The 18,853-nt window shown below is 43.0% G+C and overlaps 1 protein-coding gene across 5 annotated transcripts in view; it reads right to left on the bottom strand.

Moving 5' to 3' along the window:
* Window positions 1-18,853, bottom strand: part of TIAM1 (TIAM Rac1 associated GEF 1) — a 202,932-nt gene that overhangs the window by 75,306 nt on the left and 108,773 nt on the right. For 4 of the 5 annotated variants that reach the window (XM_049627937.1, XM_049627941.1, XM_049627938.1 and 1 more), the window contains 5 exons: window positions 18,590-18,814; window positions 16,547-16,732; window positions 10,900-11,046; window positions 8,450-8,524; window positions 5,543-5,713 (listed from right to left, as the gene is read on the bottom strand). In XM_049627937.1, the coding sequence (XP_049483894.1) occupies window positions 5,543-5,713; window positions 8,450-8,524; window positions 10,900-11,046; window positions 16,547-16,732; window positions 18,590-18,814 (804 nt within the window). The remainder of the gene's footprint in view (window positions 1-5,542; window positions 5,714-8,449; window positions 8,525-10,899; window positions 11,047-16,546; window positions 16,733-18,589; window positions 18,815-18,853) is intronic. The other variant, XM_049627939.1, reaches the window with a different exon arrangement.

The raw sequence follows: 18,853 nt of genomic DNA, 5'->3' as shown, positions 1-18,853 counted from the left end.
TATTAGATCTCTTCACACCAAAAGCTCTACTGGTGAGAATTATTGCAATATAAGTGAAAATTAATCTTTTGCTGGCTTAATCCTCTTTCTACCTACCCTGATCCCCCCCCCCGAATTTTAAAGGCTAAACTAAGAAAATTCTGATAATTATTCCAATAGTAGTCATTCAGTCCCATCTAACGAAATCTTAAGTGTGCCAGATGCTGTGTGAAACACTGCAGATATAAAAATTAATAAAACATAAATGCAGCCTTCAACCGTGTGTGTGGCTGTGGGGAAGAGAGGGGCAGAAAACAGAAGATGGGGTGGTGGTGGCTTTGCTTTTGAAATAAATACACATGCAACAGGGGTGCCTGGGTGGCTCGGTTGGTTGGGCATCCGACTTCGGCTCAGGTCATGATCTCACGGTTTGTGGGTTTGAGCCCCGCGTCGGGCTCTGTGCTGACAGCTGGGAGCCTGTAGCCTGCTTCAGATTCTGAATCTCCCTCTCTCTCTGCCCCTCCCCTGCTCATGCTCTGTCTCCCTCCCCAAAATAAATAAACATTAAAAATTTTTTTTAAAAAATACATGCAACATAGGCATCCTGCATTATTACAAAAGCACATTTCCAGAAAGTGGAAATGAGTTCGTTCTGAGCACCTAGGAGAATGATAAAGAAGTTTTCTACCCTGCATCCTCTCCTGAGTAAAGTGATAGTTTGAAACCCGCTGTGTGACCACAGATACCGCTGAGCCAACACATTCCCACGTACCTGACTTTCAGGCTGTCACAGTCTGTATTACGGAGGTCAAATGCTCAGGGTCTGACAGACCCAGATGGATGGTGTCTAAGGTAATAAGAATGATTATGGGTAATCCCAAGAAGCGTGTAACAGGGAAGCTTTTGTTGGTTTTTTTGTCTGTTTTTGTTTTGAGAAAGAGAGAGAGCATGCATGCATGGGGAGGGGCAGGGGGCGGGGAGAGAGAGAGAGACAGACAGACAGACAGAGGGAAAGAAAATCTTAAGCGGGCTCCAAGCTGAGCGTAGAGACCACCACAGGGCCCAATCTCACGACCCTGAGATTATGACCTGAGCTGAAATCAAGAGTCGGATGCTTAACTGACTGAGCCACCCAGGTGCCCCAAAACAGTGAAGTTTTACAGTGGGCTACCTATTACTTACAGGAGGGCTGCTGAGACAAACAAATGAAATAATAATATTTAGGGTAAGATGATAGGAAAAGTTTCCCTCCAGAGACAGAAGCTGCAAATGCTTCCCACCTACCTAGGTCCTCACCGAAATCTTTCAACAGAAGAAAAAAATCGTGTTTGCCATCTGTTTCTGACTGAGGTGGGAGGAAAAGAGCAATGAAACTTCATGGGGTCTTGGTTAACAGGAACAAATTCACTTGGCAACCTTACTGTCATCATTAATAAACACTTTGTGGACACTCTCAATAAGGCTGACACTTAAACCGTTTTCCAGAAGTCGGACCCAAGAAGCAACCTCACCTAAGAAGCTTGTGGTTCCTGAACCCTCAGTGGGAGAGACAGACAGCCCCCTGTCAGGCACCAAAGATCTTAAGATGGTCCTGATGAAGAGTAGAGAGGTTCTCATCACGCCTTAAATGCTGCTGTGCTGAAACATTTATACAGATGTACAGAGAGCAAAAAATAACAGCTGTCTAGGTACCTCACTCAGAGTGACACAGCAAGGACAACAAAAGAATGGTAAATACAGCAATGGTAATGAGGCCGATTCTTGGCACCTTCCCCTCCATCATCATCTTTGTCAAACTTCTTTAAGTTACAATAATGTCTTGATAATTTTAAAAAACGAAAATGGCACATGCGACAGATAAAACTTTTAATGGTCTTACTTGCACCCAAGGAGCCCTTAGATTGGTCAGTAAACAGTTACCCTAAAAATGGGTAGTATACCTGAGGGTCTACCATTTTGGTAAAGATTTCTCAATTACAAGCCCGCATTAGTCATGGCTGCTCTAACGTGAAGGCAAAATCCTAATGAATTAATTGATCCTGATGAATTAAATCTGATCATCAGAACTCTCAAGAAGAATTTCCTGCTCCCCAAATATCTGCAGCTTGAGCAAATTTACCATGTTCACAATACATCTTTGTGCAAAAACAATTCCAAGTATCAATGAATATGTTAACACAGCAAGTCCAAATATTTGTCCTGCTACAGACTTGTAAAACATTCAAGAGAAAACTTCCTAATTCAAGAGAAACTCAGGGAAAAATTTAAGTGGTACCAATGTGTGTTCCAATGTGCATTTGCTTAAGTTACTCAGAGAGCATTTGATTCATTTTGAGACAATGTAGCCACAAGTTATACCAGAAGATAAAAATACCATAGAACAAGTATTAGTTTAGTTGGCATATATTTTCTTTTAATTTGCATCCACTTCAAAGGATGAAATAGCAAACACAATGTACTTTTTTTTTCCAGTAAATAGTTTGAGCCAATTACAAGAGATAATAACATGATCTTTTAATCCATCAGGGTTTTCTCTTCCAATTCAGTCCAACTTCTTGGGGAAACAGAAAAGTTACCACATATAGAAATCCATGCAAACACACACACACACACACACACACACACACACACACACAGGTGCTATTGCAGAATTTCCAAAGATTGATCTTCCTCTTCAAGGTGACCTTTCTTTTTTTTAATGCCAATGGTTTTTAGAATAATCAAAAAGTCATAGGCCAATATAGTGATGGCATGAAATAAAACTCATCCCATGGTCACACATGAATTGTATCAGTGAGTATGAATGAATGAATTTTTTGCAATTATTTTGGTAATTGCAATGATCAGAATATATCGAAAACCCACAGGCCAACGTGGTTACCTGCTATAGTTAGCAACAATCATTTTCGCCACATCTATAACATGAACTGTACATGAAATGTAGATCTTGAAACAGTTACTATACCAGAACTTGACTGGTGCTCGGATGGCAGATGACAAACTGATGTGAAAGGATGTGGATCAGATAGAATAGGAAAAAGAATGAGCTGAATGCAAGAGACAGAAGAAAGAGATTGATTATTAAATATTAGAAAAAGCATCCATCACCGACGTTGAGAATGACAATAAAGAAATAAAAGACAGACATTCTGACAATCACCTTTTTTTTCAGTCCCTCCTCCTCCAAAGAGAAAAACACTCACCACTAATTAGATCATTAATAACATGTGGCACTGTTACCCCATTATCTCTTTCCCTCTTAAGAATAAAATTGACTCCACTAATTACAATAAAGTGTTTTCCAAAGAAGGAGCCAGCTTTAGAAGGCACCTGGTTCTCAGCACACTATATAATTTATCCTACATGGGTGCTTTTCCAGAGACCATCAATTTCTTCAAGTGCATACAAAAGTTTTCCATTTTTAAACTCACGACACTTAGCTTGTTCCACACCACATTGTTTTTGTCTTTATTTCCATGTTTGGGGGAAAAGAGTTGAGCACCCAAGGGAAAATTGGGCAGGATGACCTTCTGTTGTTAGAGAGAGGGATGTGTGCCCTCACGATGCCATCAAAAACCTTTCCAGCGATAGATATAAACACTTTATGCAGGGACAGGTCCCACTTGCTGTCCAAAGATGGTCTCTAGCTGCCGTGACAATACCATTCATCATTCTCTTAGTTTCTATCAAAACAAAGCTTGAAAAGGACCCAAAATTGGGCCCATCACTATTTTCCCCACTCATTGTTCAAGTTTCCACCAATCAATGGTCACTGGAAAACTATGACCTACCCTCTGATCCCTAATTGCATCCAAGGCCAATGTACACAGGAGGCGCTTAAGCAATGCTCTCCCCTTGGAAAGACCTCCAGGGTTTGGCTTTATTAAAAAAAAAAAAACAAAAAAAAAACCACCAGAGTCCTACTTTTGACACCTTCAGCTGCAGTTCTGAGAACGACTTTCACAGCTCTGCGGAATATTAATGGGTCTCTAAAGAATCGTGCTAATCTATAAATAAAAGAATGCAGAAATCCTCAATAGACTAATTTTGTTAAGTAATTAAAATGAAAAATGTGAACAGAAATACCATTATCTTCAAAAAGCTGGAATTCACGTACATGAAGGATTCGAAGCATGTAACAGAGTATCATTTATTTTTAACACCTATGTGGGGGCTGAGTTTAGCTTTGTCCTAAAACAAATGGCCCTTCTACATTTCTTCCACATAAGGCTTATTTGAGCCAGACTGTTTCATTTCTCCCACTCATATAAAGAGCCATATTTTTTCTTTACAAAGGCCCTAGTGATTTGTTTTCTTTAAAAAATTCCGAAATTGCTGATTGCGGAATTACAGCATTGAGGTACTTGTTCTGGTAGTGAAATAGATGCAGTCTTTATAAACCATTGTGTTGAGTGAGGAGGTCCTAAAAATGTCACTGTATCCATCCAACTTCTTCTAGGAGAAAATTATGACGGGAAGGTTTCTACTTGCCCTTTAGTGGTCCTGGGGAAAGCCATCACACTGTCTAAAAAATATATTCTGGATTCTTCTGACCCTAATGGACCATCCTTCCTGATGACCACCCTGGCGCAGGAGAGGATACAGGCTCAGAGCAACCAGGTAGATGTGGGTTCAGTCTCTCCTTTGCAACTGACTGCGTGCAACGTGAGTGCTGGGCCTGGAGCTAAGGCTCTCTGAGCCTCACTTTCTCCATCTGTACAATGGGCAAACATCATCTCTTCCTCAGACTTGACAGAACTCCTAAATAAAACTATTAGTGCTGATACTTTTGTACAAGTAAAAACAAGCACACGAAAAAGGCTCGTTTCTTTCTCTTTTCCTTCCCTCACTCCAGGCAATTCATCTGGTGCCCTTCAGGGGGGTGAAAAATAAAACCTCGTTGACTTTGGAAAAGAATCGGAAGTTTCTGCAGCTTAGAAGCGACAGCAGAGAAAGTGAACTCAGGCATTTGTCACATACACACGCATAGTAAGAGGCTAATTATGTGTTTACAGGAAAGGGAACTTCTCATCACAGAGATCAAACATATTTATTTCAGTTTTTACCTACCCATATGGCTGTGGCGTCAGTTACTGTCAAAGAGCAGGTACACATAATATGATGCCACTAAACCTGTGTGTGTGTGTGTGTGTGTGTGTGTGTGTGTGTGCCCGCGCGTGCACAAAACAAGTTAGGCAAATGCCAGAATGTTTACGGTGATACTTCTAGACCTTGTAGGGGTGGCCTTCATTTTCTTTGCTCTTCACCCAAATTTTCTAAAATTTTTGCAATGAGCATATAATTCACTTATTTCAAATCTATGAAACATGCATATTGAAAGAAGCTATTTAAAAAAAGAATCCCTCTCCTCCCAAAGCCCGAGAATTCACTTCCACTTAGTATGCATATGATCACAGAGGAAATCAAAGCTGTGAGAGGAAATGGAGGTACCCTTGGAAGCGCCTTCCTCCCTCACACGTCTCTGAATCCTCACGCGTGCCACAGATGATTCCTCTGGCCCACTCTGCTCCTCTCAAGGAGGCAACCCCGAATACCTTCATACCTTACAGATCAGCTCCAGGGTGTCCCGGGCAGTGTCGCCGGGCCGGACGACCGTCAGGGCTGGCTGATTATTTGGCAGACAGAACCACGATGGTGTGAAATACTCGTGAACCCAAATGTCACAGTCGGGATTGTGCTGGTGGACGCTGGGCAAGACCATTTCTTTCTCCCTCTACGATAAGAAATGAAGTTAGTCGGGCAGCAGTCATCAGGCTTTGCTATCCGGATTGTACGCGGAGATTCACTGTCTCCAGGAAAATGGCCCAGAGTGGAAATGGCAGCACTGGTGAGGGACAGAGGGGGATGTTCAGAGAGGAAACTATTGACAAAGGAGCTTTAATGGGGGAAGGAGAGATTTCTCAGATGCGAGGCAGACCTTTCACCCAGTCCACAGCATCCACAGGTGGGCACTGTGTAAGTGGGGGGAGGGGTGGGGGGGGAGGGTACCGAAATTTGGAAGAAGGAAAGAAATGGATCAGTCATTCAGCTCAGCTTTCTTGCTAGGATTTCCCCCACAAATCCACCTTAAACAGGGAATTCCTACAGCAAGAATATCTACCATGTGGGTTATATGTTTCAAAAGCAACAATGAGGCCCCAAGGAAATTATTAAAGAAAAGATGATGTTCTAGCACTACACGTTTACAGGGAGCATCGTTTCTGTGCTTGCACTTGACCTCCAGCACAGCTCTGGGAGGGAGACAGTTCCGTTTCCCAGACAAGGTTCAGAGAACCTCAAAGCATGAGCCGTGTGGCCTTTTTAGGCCATTGCCACACTCCAGCCTCTTCCACTACTCGGCCTGAGGGTCAAGGAGTAGTGTCATGTTTATAAGGATGGGAAAAGATGTACTCATTCAGCAGCTGGGATAATCCAAGCAAGCGAAGCTAAAACATTCCATAGAACAATGAAATAGGGGCCAATTTCTTTGAAATAAGCAAATAAAGAATGATGTTAGGGGAGCCTGGGTGGCTCAGTCGGTTAAGCACCCAACTCTTGGTTTTGGTGCATGATCTCACGGTCACGATCTCTTGCTTCATGGGTTTGAGCCCGGATCAGGCTCTGTGCTGACAGTGTGAAGCCTGCTTGCAATTCTCTCTCTTTCTCTGCCCCTCCCCTTCTCTCTCAACATAAATAAATACACTTAAAAAAAAAAAGATGTCAGATTTCAGCAATGTAAAAACAATATTGATGGGCAAGATGTACTAAGACAAGACTTGATTATTGGTTTATAACCAGGCCACTGATCAGTAAATACAAATCTATAGGTTACCAAGAACAAGGCTGGTATTAGGAAATTACAAGAAACAATTTTTCAAACTAAGGCTGATAGGTGGTAACGTCATAGCTTCTATTCAAAAAAAGAATGAATCCGAGAATGGGGGAAATATTTTTGCAAAGGCTACTAACTAAATTCAACCAAGAAGACAATTTCAGCTCTGGCTTTGAATGATGTCACTTTTGCAGATAAACTGAACCCCAAGGAAGGGATTGTCAAAAAGCAAAAAGCAATCAACTTGGGCTAAATCCCATGAACTATAATTGGAATCTTTTCATTGTCCCCATGTGCCATATTAAATAAGTGCCCCTTAGCACTGGATCAACTCAAGTTTTGCATCTAAACTGCTGTTTGAGATCAAGGCACTCCAGCCAAGAAGAAGAATAAAGAAATATCTCAGAGAAATGGACAAACAAAAGGGGCAAAGAAATCCAAAGGAAAAACATGTGCAGGTTCCAGGATCTGTGTGCTCTGTGCCTGGGGTCCAGGATCTGTCTGCCTGGAGAGGCTATCCCAACATTAAAAGGGGACTAGTAACAGTATGCAAGGTGAGTTAGCTAACTTCAGAAATGGCTTCATTAACATCAAAAACAATGCTTGTGTTGCACGTAGGTACAGTGATTTAATTTCATCAGATTTCATCAGAGACAGAGTTTTTCAGAGAAAGGGGCATGGATGGCTTTTTCCAAGGACAGCTGCATTTGTATCTACAGGGACATAATCCAGGAGTAGTTCGAGCACAAAAGTGACAACAGGCCTGTCCCTGGCCACTCCTCTCCCCTCACCCCTTCCAAAGGCCAGAACTCCCCACTGCACTCTGTTTCAGAGGCTCCATCTCGAACACGGGCTGTGCTACCGCTGACCGCCCCTGCTTGGTTGCACAGCAACCGAGAGCTGAACTCTCTGTCATATTGATCCTGAGCCCAAGAACCGGGGGATCATTCCAAGGTCACGTTATCAACAACAGAACCCCCTGAACAAAGAGGTTACTGGTATCACTGTTAGGGTCTTTAAAGCTGGGGATGTCCATTTAAATTAGAGGCTGTAAAAAGTAGCCCAGAGGAAACAAAAATCAATAAATATTCTTCATGGGCTTTCAATCAGAGCAGTGTGACCACCCCTTTTAAATCCAGGCACAAGGTTAGAACAAGTCTGTGAATCTTTAATTGAATACTTGTCTTCAGGAGGCAAAAGCATTTTTTTTTTTTAAAGAATATACTATCAGAACAGTTCTTTGAATTAATGGGAACAACACAGCATGTGTGGGCAGAGAGGGAGGGCAGTACGACCTCACCTCTTGGGAATGGAAGTTGTAGATAAAAGCAATTGGCAACGACATAGATATTCAGCTCCCCAGAACCCAAATTTCCTCTTATATTCTAGATGGAAAATGATACATCCAAATGATAAGTATTGAAAATGTTATGTTGGCAGGAGAATGTCCTTATTGTTACCAAGTTTTAAGCATAAAATGCTTTTCCACCTTTTACCGACCTGTTACGTAACTTTAAAGATTTGATCATTTCAGCATTTAATACAGTCCACTTAATTTTAGGATCCCAAGAAACCAATGCATTGTGTAATGTTGACACATTCGCGGTACTTTTAGAAAAGGAATGGGTTTATTTTTACCTTGCCATCTGGAACAGTGTCATCAAATATTCCCTCTAAAGATTTCTTTACAGCATCACTTCCCTCACCGAACACCTGCATATACAAAAGTATCATCTTAAAAAGGCCTGTCGGCAAGAGGGCAAATGAAGCATGGGAAGGGGGATGGAAAATGAGCGTGGCTCTTGGAACACATGACAGAAGTCTCCAGATCCTCCTATATCATCTCCATAAATAGGGAACGTAATTCATGGTAGCAGACCAGGAAAAACATGATCCTCTATCTGGATCACTTCCCATAACTCTAACAAACTCAAAAGAAAAAAGAAGAAGAAAAGAAAAAGTTGGCTTCTAGATCTGGATAATTCATTTTGTTGTAAAGAAAATAAGCTTTTGCAAAAGCAATGGACTAGATTTGCTCACATTGAACAGTTTCCACAATTCCCTCACATATACAATCAGATATTCATCAACAACTAGCTTACTTTTCATACTCTGCTGAGCAGAACCTGAGACTATCCATTTATAGTGCTTTCCGTAACATCCCAGAAAAGGTTTTCTTAATTAAAGAAAAAGAAAAAAAAAAAAAAAACAGAAATTTGTCTGTTCTTTGAAATTAAATGAATTCTGTTCAGTAGTCAAAATCTAAACATGTCGACAAGAGAAAGTTTTATATTCTGGCTCTAAACCAGCCAGGTACTATCAGGATAATACACATGATTAAGAAAAAGCCTTTCTCACGATGCAAATGAGATAGATAGAAACACACCATTTGTGTCCATTTCAGAGTCCTGAATTAACAAGTAGATTTCTGTTGGTATGCTCATGGCTAAGTAGGAAGTTTTTATACCCCTTACTTTAAGAGACAGGAACAAGAATTGCTTCGAGGAAATGGTATCGTCCTTTGATTTTTGAAAGACGTTAAAACATTCTCTTGGACCTCATTTCACTTGAGGCATCTATTTCAGCAGCCATGGACTCTGACACAAGCTGGCACTGATAAAGTTACCACCGCATGAACCAAGGCTTGTGACAGAAAAGACGTTCAAACCCAGTTCCCAACTGCAAAGTCCTGGCATGTACTTTAGTGGGTGCTCTGAGTCACCTGCCATCACAGGAGGATTCACACAAAACACCACCACCACCTGCCAAAGGGAGGGGAGAAATCCTAGTGGCGAATGTCTTCCTTCTGTACGTACGTTTCGTCCAGAGACATCAAGTCTCTTGTGTGAGTTTTGATAAAACAGTGACTTTCCTCCACACCGTTTCTTCTTCAGGTTTACACAGAAGCAAAACCTGGTAGCAGACTTGATGCTCTGCCTTCTCCAAAGACCACAGACCAAACGGCACGGATGCTCAGTCTGAGGCTCACTTATCACCTGCTCATCTGGTCTCCTGCAACGTCCATCAGCGACACAGAATACCCACGTTTAAACAGTGAGTGTGGTGGTCAGTTAGGAACGTAGGATGTCACTTTTCATGACTGTCTCTTCTAAATTTCAGTTCTTGTGTAAGCTAATGGCTGGAACTGTCAGAACAAACAATGAGGGATCTTTTTATCAAATTAGTCAATTGGCTTCTCACTTTGCATAAGGGCACGGAGTGAACAGGTCAAACTGGGAATCCTAGCCATGACCTCCAAGATGCTCAGTGCTTCACTTTTTGGCCACCATAACCCATGAATCCAACATTCTCCTTCTCCTGAAAAGACCAAGACCCATGTTCCTTCAGTCCCTAAAACACGAGCAAGCAGTCCCGGAGCCACTTGCTTCACAAAGCCAAAGAAGAATGACAATGACAATGGAGAGAAGTTCCTAGAAGTGACTCTAGCAGGATGGTGGTCTTGGCTAAAAGGGATAAAAAGGACAAGGCCACAGCATGTGGCTAGAGGACTGACCCTGTGGTACACCTCTCGGTGATGCCATTCGTGAGGTACCGAGATCCCCTTCGAGCCCCAGCATCTGGGTAGAAGGGCATCATGGCAGTGGTGAGGACTCTCAGACTCCTGATTTCTCATACTGGAAGACAAGGGAACTCCCCATTTCATGTCAACCCCAAAAAGCTAATGGCAGAGGAACAATCTGACCTCCCTGGAGGCCACCTTTGATCCAGCGCCAGAAGCAGCTTAAAAAGCCCTGTGCTCAGGTGCCCACTTGGCTTCATCAACAAGCCCCGCTTTTTTCCGAAGACTCAGGATGAATTGTGCACTTTCAGGAGGTCTGTAATTAGCCAGGGTTTGCAAAGGATGCAGGTGGGAGACTGGAGCTTGGTGATAGACTAATAGCAGAGTTCAAAGTCATGAGTATACATTAGCTATTAAAAGCGTCTAGTACAACCAACGTCTTTGTGTCAGTGAGCTGATTCGAAATACCACCCAGTACCAATAAATCACCACACATGCACATGCATCCCAAGTTGAGGTGGCCATGGAAGCAATCTGTGCCTGCTCTTTCGCCCACCCTGGAACCCACCTGGTTGATGCTGGGGCGTCCCTGCTTCTTTTTGGAGGTAGTGTCCAGACCCCAAAGGGAAGAAAACCTGCTCCTTCGCTTGCTTGCGGATCTGGACATGGCCTGAGTACGACGTCTCACTCCGGTCTCACCAGTGCGTGCTGCCACCTGAGGTCGTCAAGGAACAGCATCGACAAGAGAAATGCGTCAGGACCGCTCACCTCTTCCTCAAGGTCCCTACTAAGTTACACGCCCAGGGAGCATCCCTCTACTTGCTAGAGGGATGCTGCCCGTTCGTGAATTACTTAATAAAGCCAGTTACGTCTTCAAATTCATAAAAATTTTAAAAAAGACCAACCATACCTCCATCATGCCAGCCCATCACCAAAGCATTTAATCTGTGACTCCCATATATTGGGACTTTGAGGGCCCTTCATGGAGTCCAAATATAATTGAAAGGTTGGCAAACTCAACCACTGTCTGAAACCATCAGGAAAACAGTAATATGTAAAATAACAATAGGATGCGTATGTAATGTTTCCAAGAATTCAATGCCCTTCTGGTCACAGGATTGAACTCTAGCAGCAAGTTGAGCTAACCATACGATCTTGAGATTCTCCCTAAATGCTCTAGAGCTGTTTCTGCATTCTAGAAGAATGGTGTCTGAGTGTCGGCAAAAATAGCGAAAACAATACCTCTTGGTTCCTGTGATTCCACGTGAAATCTAAGTGTACCAATTCTTCTATTTCGTTTTCTCAGAACGACACAATTTCCTTCGTAGGGAAGTGATGGTTGTCCCCCTATATCATTCTCCCTCTAGCTCAGTCAGAGAAACCCCCACATGTAGCTGAGCACATGACTACCCAACGCTGACTTATTTTCCTTTGTAGCAGGACATGGGCCTGTGACTAACTTCCAGTCAATGGGAGCTAAGCAGAAGGGCTATTTGTCATCTCCAGGAACCGTCCTTAAGAGGAGGGAGGGATCTCCATTATCTTTCACTTCTCTCCTTCCTGACAAAGGAAGGTCTGTGGGTTAACTCTTCTAGGACATTCAGACAGAACCCTTTTCACGGTTTTTAGAACAAGAAGATGGATGGGACCCGAGTCCGGGAAAATGGTGAAGCCACCTTATTAGCCTTACATGTCCCATGTTTAGATAAAAGGGAATAAAAGTTCTATTTTATTTAAAAAAAAAAAAAAAAGCAGTGGGGAGCAGGAGCTACACTCTGTTGAGATATTTGCAAGATGCCAACAGCCCAGACAAATATTTCAGAGAGGAACACCCCAAGTTCAAATCTGCTTCTATACAAACTGCTCAAGTAGACACTGAATCTCTGTGAGGATCCCACAAAGTCCTTCCCAGGCCAACATTCGTGCTTGCAGTGTATCCATAGGTTAAAAGCAAAGTCCCAGGAACTTGAGGGAACGTCTGCCAGGAAATCTCAATAGGCCACCCACAGGCTCTCCTTTCAAATAAGGGAGTGCCAGGAGGTACAGCGAGTCAGACTTGAAATGAAACCTCCCCACCCGTCCTTTGTTGCTGGAGATGAGTCTTGGAACCTACTTGTCACAGATTCCCACACGGGCAACTCCCAGTGTGGTGGGTGCCAACTGGCATCAGACTGGGGGATGAAACCCCGTTGGGGAGCAAGAGGGGCCCCCCAGCTGTCAGCACGTTGGTTAGAAGGCACGCCTCTCTGGGGTTTTCAGCACTGACAGGGTAAATACCCTGGACGCTCCATGAGTAGACTGGCAAAGACACTAAAAACAGGAATCAGAACAGCTTCCCTGCAAAGGTATTAGAGGGGGAAGATTTTGGTCCCAAATGAAGATAGGAAGATGAGGAAGCGGTCTTATATTTTCCGAGCTTGAGGCATGTAAAAACGCAGCATCCAACACCACGTTAGAGAAAGAGGTCTAGACTAAGATTGTGCTCAAGGGGATGAGGGGGACAAAATCACAGACCAAAAGACACGTGTTTACTTTAAATAGATACACATTTTCTCTTCCCTATTTTCATCACTTTCTGAGTCAAAGGTAAACAAAAGCTGCAAAAGGAATAAATTATAATGTGCTGACATACATACATGCACACATGACGATTTCAGTATCAGATAAGCTTATCATCACAAAATGAGGCTAGGAACCACTAAATAAGTGATGTGAAAGTTAAAAGTCTGAGAGGAAACAAAAATGCCTATTCGGTCTCATATTTGTATATCTACTTATAAATAGATAAATCTATCTTAGATACACAGACACATACAGGCAGTCATATACAAATATATGGCTGTTGTATCACTCTGTGTGTGTGTGTGTGTGTGTATATATATATATATATATATATATATATATATATATATTATTACCTTGTTCACTTCCTTCATAGCATACATCAATACCTGCACCTACCCTGTCTATTTAACTGCTTACTGATTTATTATGCATCTCCCCCCATAAGAATCTCCAATAGGAAAAGAACTCTGAGTTGTTTGCTGCTATAACCCTAATCATAAGAAGAATAAATGACATATGCCAGGCCTCACATGTATTTGCTGATTCAATGAATAAAATACATAAACCAACATCACAAAGCAAAAGCAGAGGGAAGCCTGGGTGGCTCAACTGGTTAAGTGGCCGACTTTGGCTCTGGTCATGGTTTTGTGTTTCATGAGTTTGAGCCCCACGTTAGACTCAATGCTAATGGCTAGGAGCCTGGAACCCGCTTTGGATTCTGTATCTCCCCCTCCCTCCCCCTCCCCTGCTCCTACTCTGTCTCAGTCTCTCTCTCTCTCTCAAAAATAAGTAAACATAAAAAAAAAAAAAAGCAAAAGCAGAGATCCTACATATAACATGGTCACAACAGTAATTCTTTACAATTTTAGAAAGACAGAGTCCAGCAGAGAAACTTACACAACGTAAATGTTCTCAGTTACCGGCTGACCAGTTGGTTGAGTCTGTTTAACAAATGGGCTCTTCACTAGGGGTTCTCACAGTAACTATGCTGCACTGCTGGGGGCCCTGTAAACTGCAAAAGTAACTGCTACCCCCAACACAATAATGACTCAAAATAAGCAAAGGGATTTAGAGGGGGGGGAAAAAAAGCTGGCAAAAGAACTAGCAGACAAGAGCTCAAGAGTTTCTCAATGATCTTTGCCCAGACAATGCCTCCCTTTGTGGCCAGAACCTGATTACTCTATCATTCTGCTCATCTGTGCAAACAAGAACAATGATAACCTTCTTTCAAAGAGTACAGCGGGGACCCTTCAGTTAATTACTGCAAATCACTGAGCATTATGGGAAGCCCTCCTGGTGAATGGGGCTTAAATTGTAGCCCAAATCTCCCCGCCCACCCCCAGCCCGCCTGCCCTCACACCTCCTCCTCCCTTGCCCCTCACTTAAAAGAAGAAAAAAAATAAGTCTGGACAAAGGCTAAATTGAAACATGTTTCAATGGGGGGTTGGGGGGGGGACCTCTCTGGGGTCAAATGACAATGAGTAGAGGAAAAAATAAGTATCTAATAAATCAGACTGTAAAATTCCCTTCCTGGGATCTCCTGCAGGAACTGGAACAAACAGGGGCAGACACCTAACCGGCCTGCTGAACTTGTTCTGTGTGAAGTGAAACCCCTCGTGGAAAAGAGAAGTTTGTGAGGACACACAGGCATATAGACACCCAGACTCACACTGCAGCTGAGGACGGTGGGGGGTAAGGAAAAGGAAGCTGCACATAAGGACTTAAATATGCTTCTTAAGGGGCGCCTGGGTGGCTCAGTCGGTTAAGAGTCCGACCTTGGCTCAGGTCATGATCTCACAGTCCGTGAGTTCGAGCCCCGTGTCGGGCTCTCTCTGCAGTCAGTGCAGAGCCCTCTTTGGATCCTCTGTCTCCCTCTCTCTCGGCACCTCCCCTGCTTGCCCTGTCTCTCTCAAAAATAAATAAACCTAAATAAATAAATAAATATTCTTCTTTAAAGTCACTGACCAAAATGCCTAAATTACTAACCCTCCCATCCCTATCTTCAGCTGGCCAGATTTTAACAGTCTGCCCATCCAAATAAAAGTACACACAAATCACAGATATTGAGATAGAGGCAATTAGAAGGTCTGAAGATAAGTTATGGAAGGATAATAATAAAGTTAGCTCCAATGGCTTTGAAGAAAATTAAGGCAAAGAAGTTTTAGATAGATAGCAAACTTATTCTCTCCCAAATCTATCAGGCCCAGTAACAGGAAAAAGTCATTTGGATGCTTGGGGTTTAGAATTAATACGGACTCTGCATCATTGGAGGCATGAGCTCTCTTACAAAAATGCCACTTCAATCTACAACATTCTTACCATGCAGTAGACAAGAATTTTTATTATTTATTTATTTATTTATTTATTGCAGAATACACAAACTGAGATTTGGTCAAGTTACAAATTGGTGTCTGGGTCTCAGAGAAACAGTCCTAGAGCCTCAAACTGAAAAACATTTGGAAGACTTATTCATCACAGCACACTGACCCATTACTAAGAAAAAAAAAAAAAGCACTTAACAGCCATATGAAGAGGTGGGAGACCAAGAAAAACCAAGGGAGACCAAGAAAGACCAAGAGCTGAGTCGTAATTAGCAGAACAAATCAGGATGGCAGTTTTAATAAGTCCAGAAATTGGTTTAAGACTTCTTTAAAAATGTAAATCTACCCCTAATTATCTGAATGATGACGCTAATCTATTTATAAAGAATACAAACGCCTTTGACTGAATTGCAGCTCTGAATTCAATTGAAGGGTACAGCTGACGAGGGGAGGCAAGCCAAGCCCAGCAGAGCTAAGGTTTTCCAAAGCAGTTTCTGGAACCTGAGACTTAACATTTAATTCCACAGCAAATGTGCTAAGGTGCAGTACATTTTAAGTGGGTGTTGACTTGGATGGGCTGAAACCATGTTACTCGCAATAGCAATTTTTGAGAAGAAAGGAGCCAAACGTACATAAAGCTGTTCGCAATTTAGCAAGTACATAAAATTACAGATTGCAAACACACAACACAACGATGCAATCTGCCGTTCCGGAGGTCAGATGCAAATTCTCCTTCCCAAGCAAATACATATGTTGGGCTGGAAAATCATGGAAGATCTTTACTTTCTTCAAATGCAGCAGGTACATTTATGACTGTAAAGAACTGATTTCTGAAATTACAGTATTTAAAAATAAAATGAAAGGAAGATCACCAAAGAGATCTGTGTTCAATATATGGGGTGTGTGTGTGTGTGTGTGAGAAAGAGAGAGAGAAAGAGAGAGAGAGAGAGAGAAAATGCATTTCTGTATGAGAGAGCTCTCCGTTTAACATTTCCATAAGGTTAATATAAAAAAAAAACTGTATTTGGATTAAAACCAGAACACTGCCTAAAGAGGACATCAGTTACGAACAAACACTACATGCAGAGATCTCTTAAGATAATACCTTTCCTATTATCTTTGCACAATAATTTAGGCCCCATCAAGAGAGGCTTAAGGAATACATTTCAGAACAGACTCAAATGAAGATCTGTACCCACCGCAGAGGACATGTCAGAAATCCACACCCAGCAGTGAACTAGAAAAACACTTCAGCGGCTCCTGTCAAGTCCTGCTCAGGATTAATAGTAAAGAGAAATATTTCTTAAAAACACACCGGCTTCGACTCACCAGGGCATGGAAGGATGATACAGAGAAGATTCCAAGGCGGCCCATTGCCACTTTCGTTGGTCGGCTTGCAAAAGCAAGTAGCCTTTTGGGGTTTGGCAGTTCCCCACCTTGGAGGCTAGCTAAGTAACAGCGGTAACGAAATAGGTCCATTTGGAACTGCTCGAGATTCTGCTCCCAAACGAAGATCTACGGTGGTGAAAATACGGAAAAAGGAAAGGCGAGGAAAAGGGAAAACAAGTGTTAACAGCTTCATCCCACACAAATGTTACAAAACCACATGTTGTCAAGGTATTGATTTTAATCCTAAGGGGTAAACCACAGGTACCCCGAATTTCTTAGGGAACAGCATCTCAAGTATCACTGTTTTCGTAGCTTACACGTTTTTTTCACAAAGACCCACAGTCATAAATTCGGTCTGGTAAACAGAAAGTATATGTTAGCTGCTCTGTGTCCTCTGGTTACAATGTCATGTTTCTGGGCTTTCTAGGCCATCAGCTCCAAGCTCTGGGCCACAAACCCAAGGGAAGTAAAATCTGCAGGGTTTTTACCACTGGAGAATTATAGGACTTACCAGGAGATGACCTTTCATAGGAAGACAAAGAGAAAAAGAAAAGGGAGGTGAATTAAAGATCAGAGCCCAACAGCTTTTGGGAACAGGGGAGTGGCACATGGTCCACGGTGGGAGGCAGAAAACACTAGAAGGTGAAGACCCAGGCTCTGGAATAAATTTCCAACCACAGAGTACGTCCAAGGTATTTCCTCACTTTTCAGAGTGGCAAAACGATACCTACTTCCTAAGACTGAAGTGATATTTAGATGAGATAATGCAAGAATAAGCTTGGCACAGGATCTGGTATATATAGCCAAGGCTCAGTGATGTTAACGATGACGTGGACAGTGGTTAATGGCCGATGTCTACTTTTTACTGTGACTTATGCATGTTCGCAGCACTGTTCACAGCGGCCAAAAAGTGGAAACAGCCAACATGGCCCATCAACGGACAAACGGATAAGCAAACTGTGGTGAGTGTGGGCAATGAATCATAGCCGTAAAAGGGAATGAAGAACTGACTGATGTACACTACGATGTGGGTCCATCCCAAAGCATGACGTGAAGTGAAGGAATTCAGACGCAAAAGGTCACATGTTGTGTAATTCCACTTGTACAAGAACATCCGAAATTGGGGAATCCGTAGAGGCAGCATGCCAGGAGCACAGGGGAGCAATTTAACAGGTATGGAGTTTCCTTCTGGGGTGAATGACAACGTCTGGGAACTAGACACAGGTTGTGGCTGCTCAATACTGTGGACGTATGACATGCAACTGGATTGTACACCTTAACATGGTTAATCGCTTGCTACGTGAATTTTGCCTCAATGAAAACAAAGACAGCGCCAGGTAACAGAGGGAGAGAAACCACGGGAAACCAGCTGCTGGCCCACGCCATCCACTGTTCCATTCCTGAAACTCACTGATTCCCACGATGATTTCCTAACCATTAAGACAAAGTTTCAAAGCACGACTAGATGGCTCATCGCGGACTTTGAAACAATTGAGTAGAAGGCACAACCTTCCTGTTACCTCGTGACGGCTTTCTTTTCTTAGCATGAAATATACTTACTTATGATCCTATCCTGCAGCTACCCACATGCTTTTTCAAACACACTCCACCTTGCCGAAATTGCCTAAATTTGCATCTCCCCACAGCGGAGCTCACCCGTGAACCGGACAAGGTGGGGAAGGAAAACCAGCAGACGTGGCGATGACAGAGATGCCCCAGAATAGCACAGCAGTGGTGGTGGGAGTGGGGGCAGGCTCCTCTATTAGATTTCTGTCTCCCGTTCGATGTAATATTGTTCCCTTCAGCTCGTAACAATCGGCTGCGAACGACGGGTGAGGAACGCTGACAGTCACAATAAAGAATTCAGCAGCCCGGATGACAGGCTGACAAGATAAGCGATGATGCTCCGTGATGCCAAGACGTGGAGGCACTTAAAAGACCCATAACGATCCCGCCCAAGTCGAAACACGGAAGGACGATTACCTGATCTAATATAGTCTTCTTCTTCTTCGAATCGGTGACTGAAGACAGCTGCATTTCGCCCATTTTCTTCATCTTCTCATCCATATCAATCTTCTGTTCCAGTTTTTTGATCTCGGACTTCAGGAGCCGGAGCGTGTCCTCTTTGTGGTGATGTCTCGCCACGGCAGCCGCGCAGGCAGAGTGGATGGCGGTGATCCAGTTTTCCAGCTCCGTCTGGCTGGTGGTCTGTAAGGCGGGGGCGGGGGGGGGGGGGGGGGGGGGGGG

This window comes from Panthera uncia, chromosome C2, assembly GCF_023721935.1.
Source record: "Panthera uncia isolate 11264 chromosome C2, Puncia_PCG_1.0, whole genome shotgun sequence".
Classification (NCBI taxonomy): domain Eukaryota; kingdom Metazoa; phylum Chordata; class Mammalia; order Carnivora; family Felidae; genus Panthera; species Panthera uncia.
This window is presented reverse-complemented; position numbering and strand designations above follow the sequence as displayed.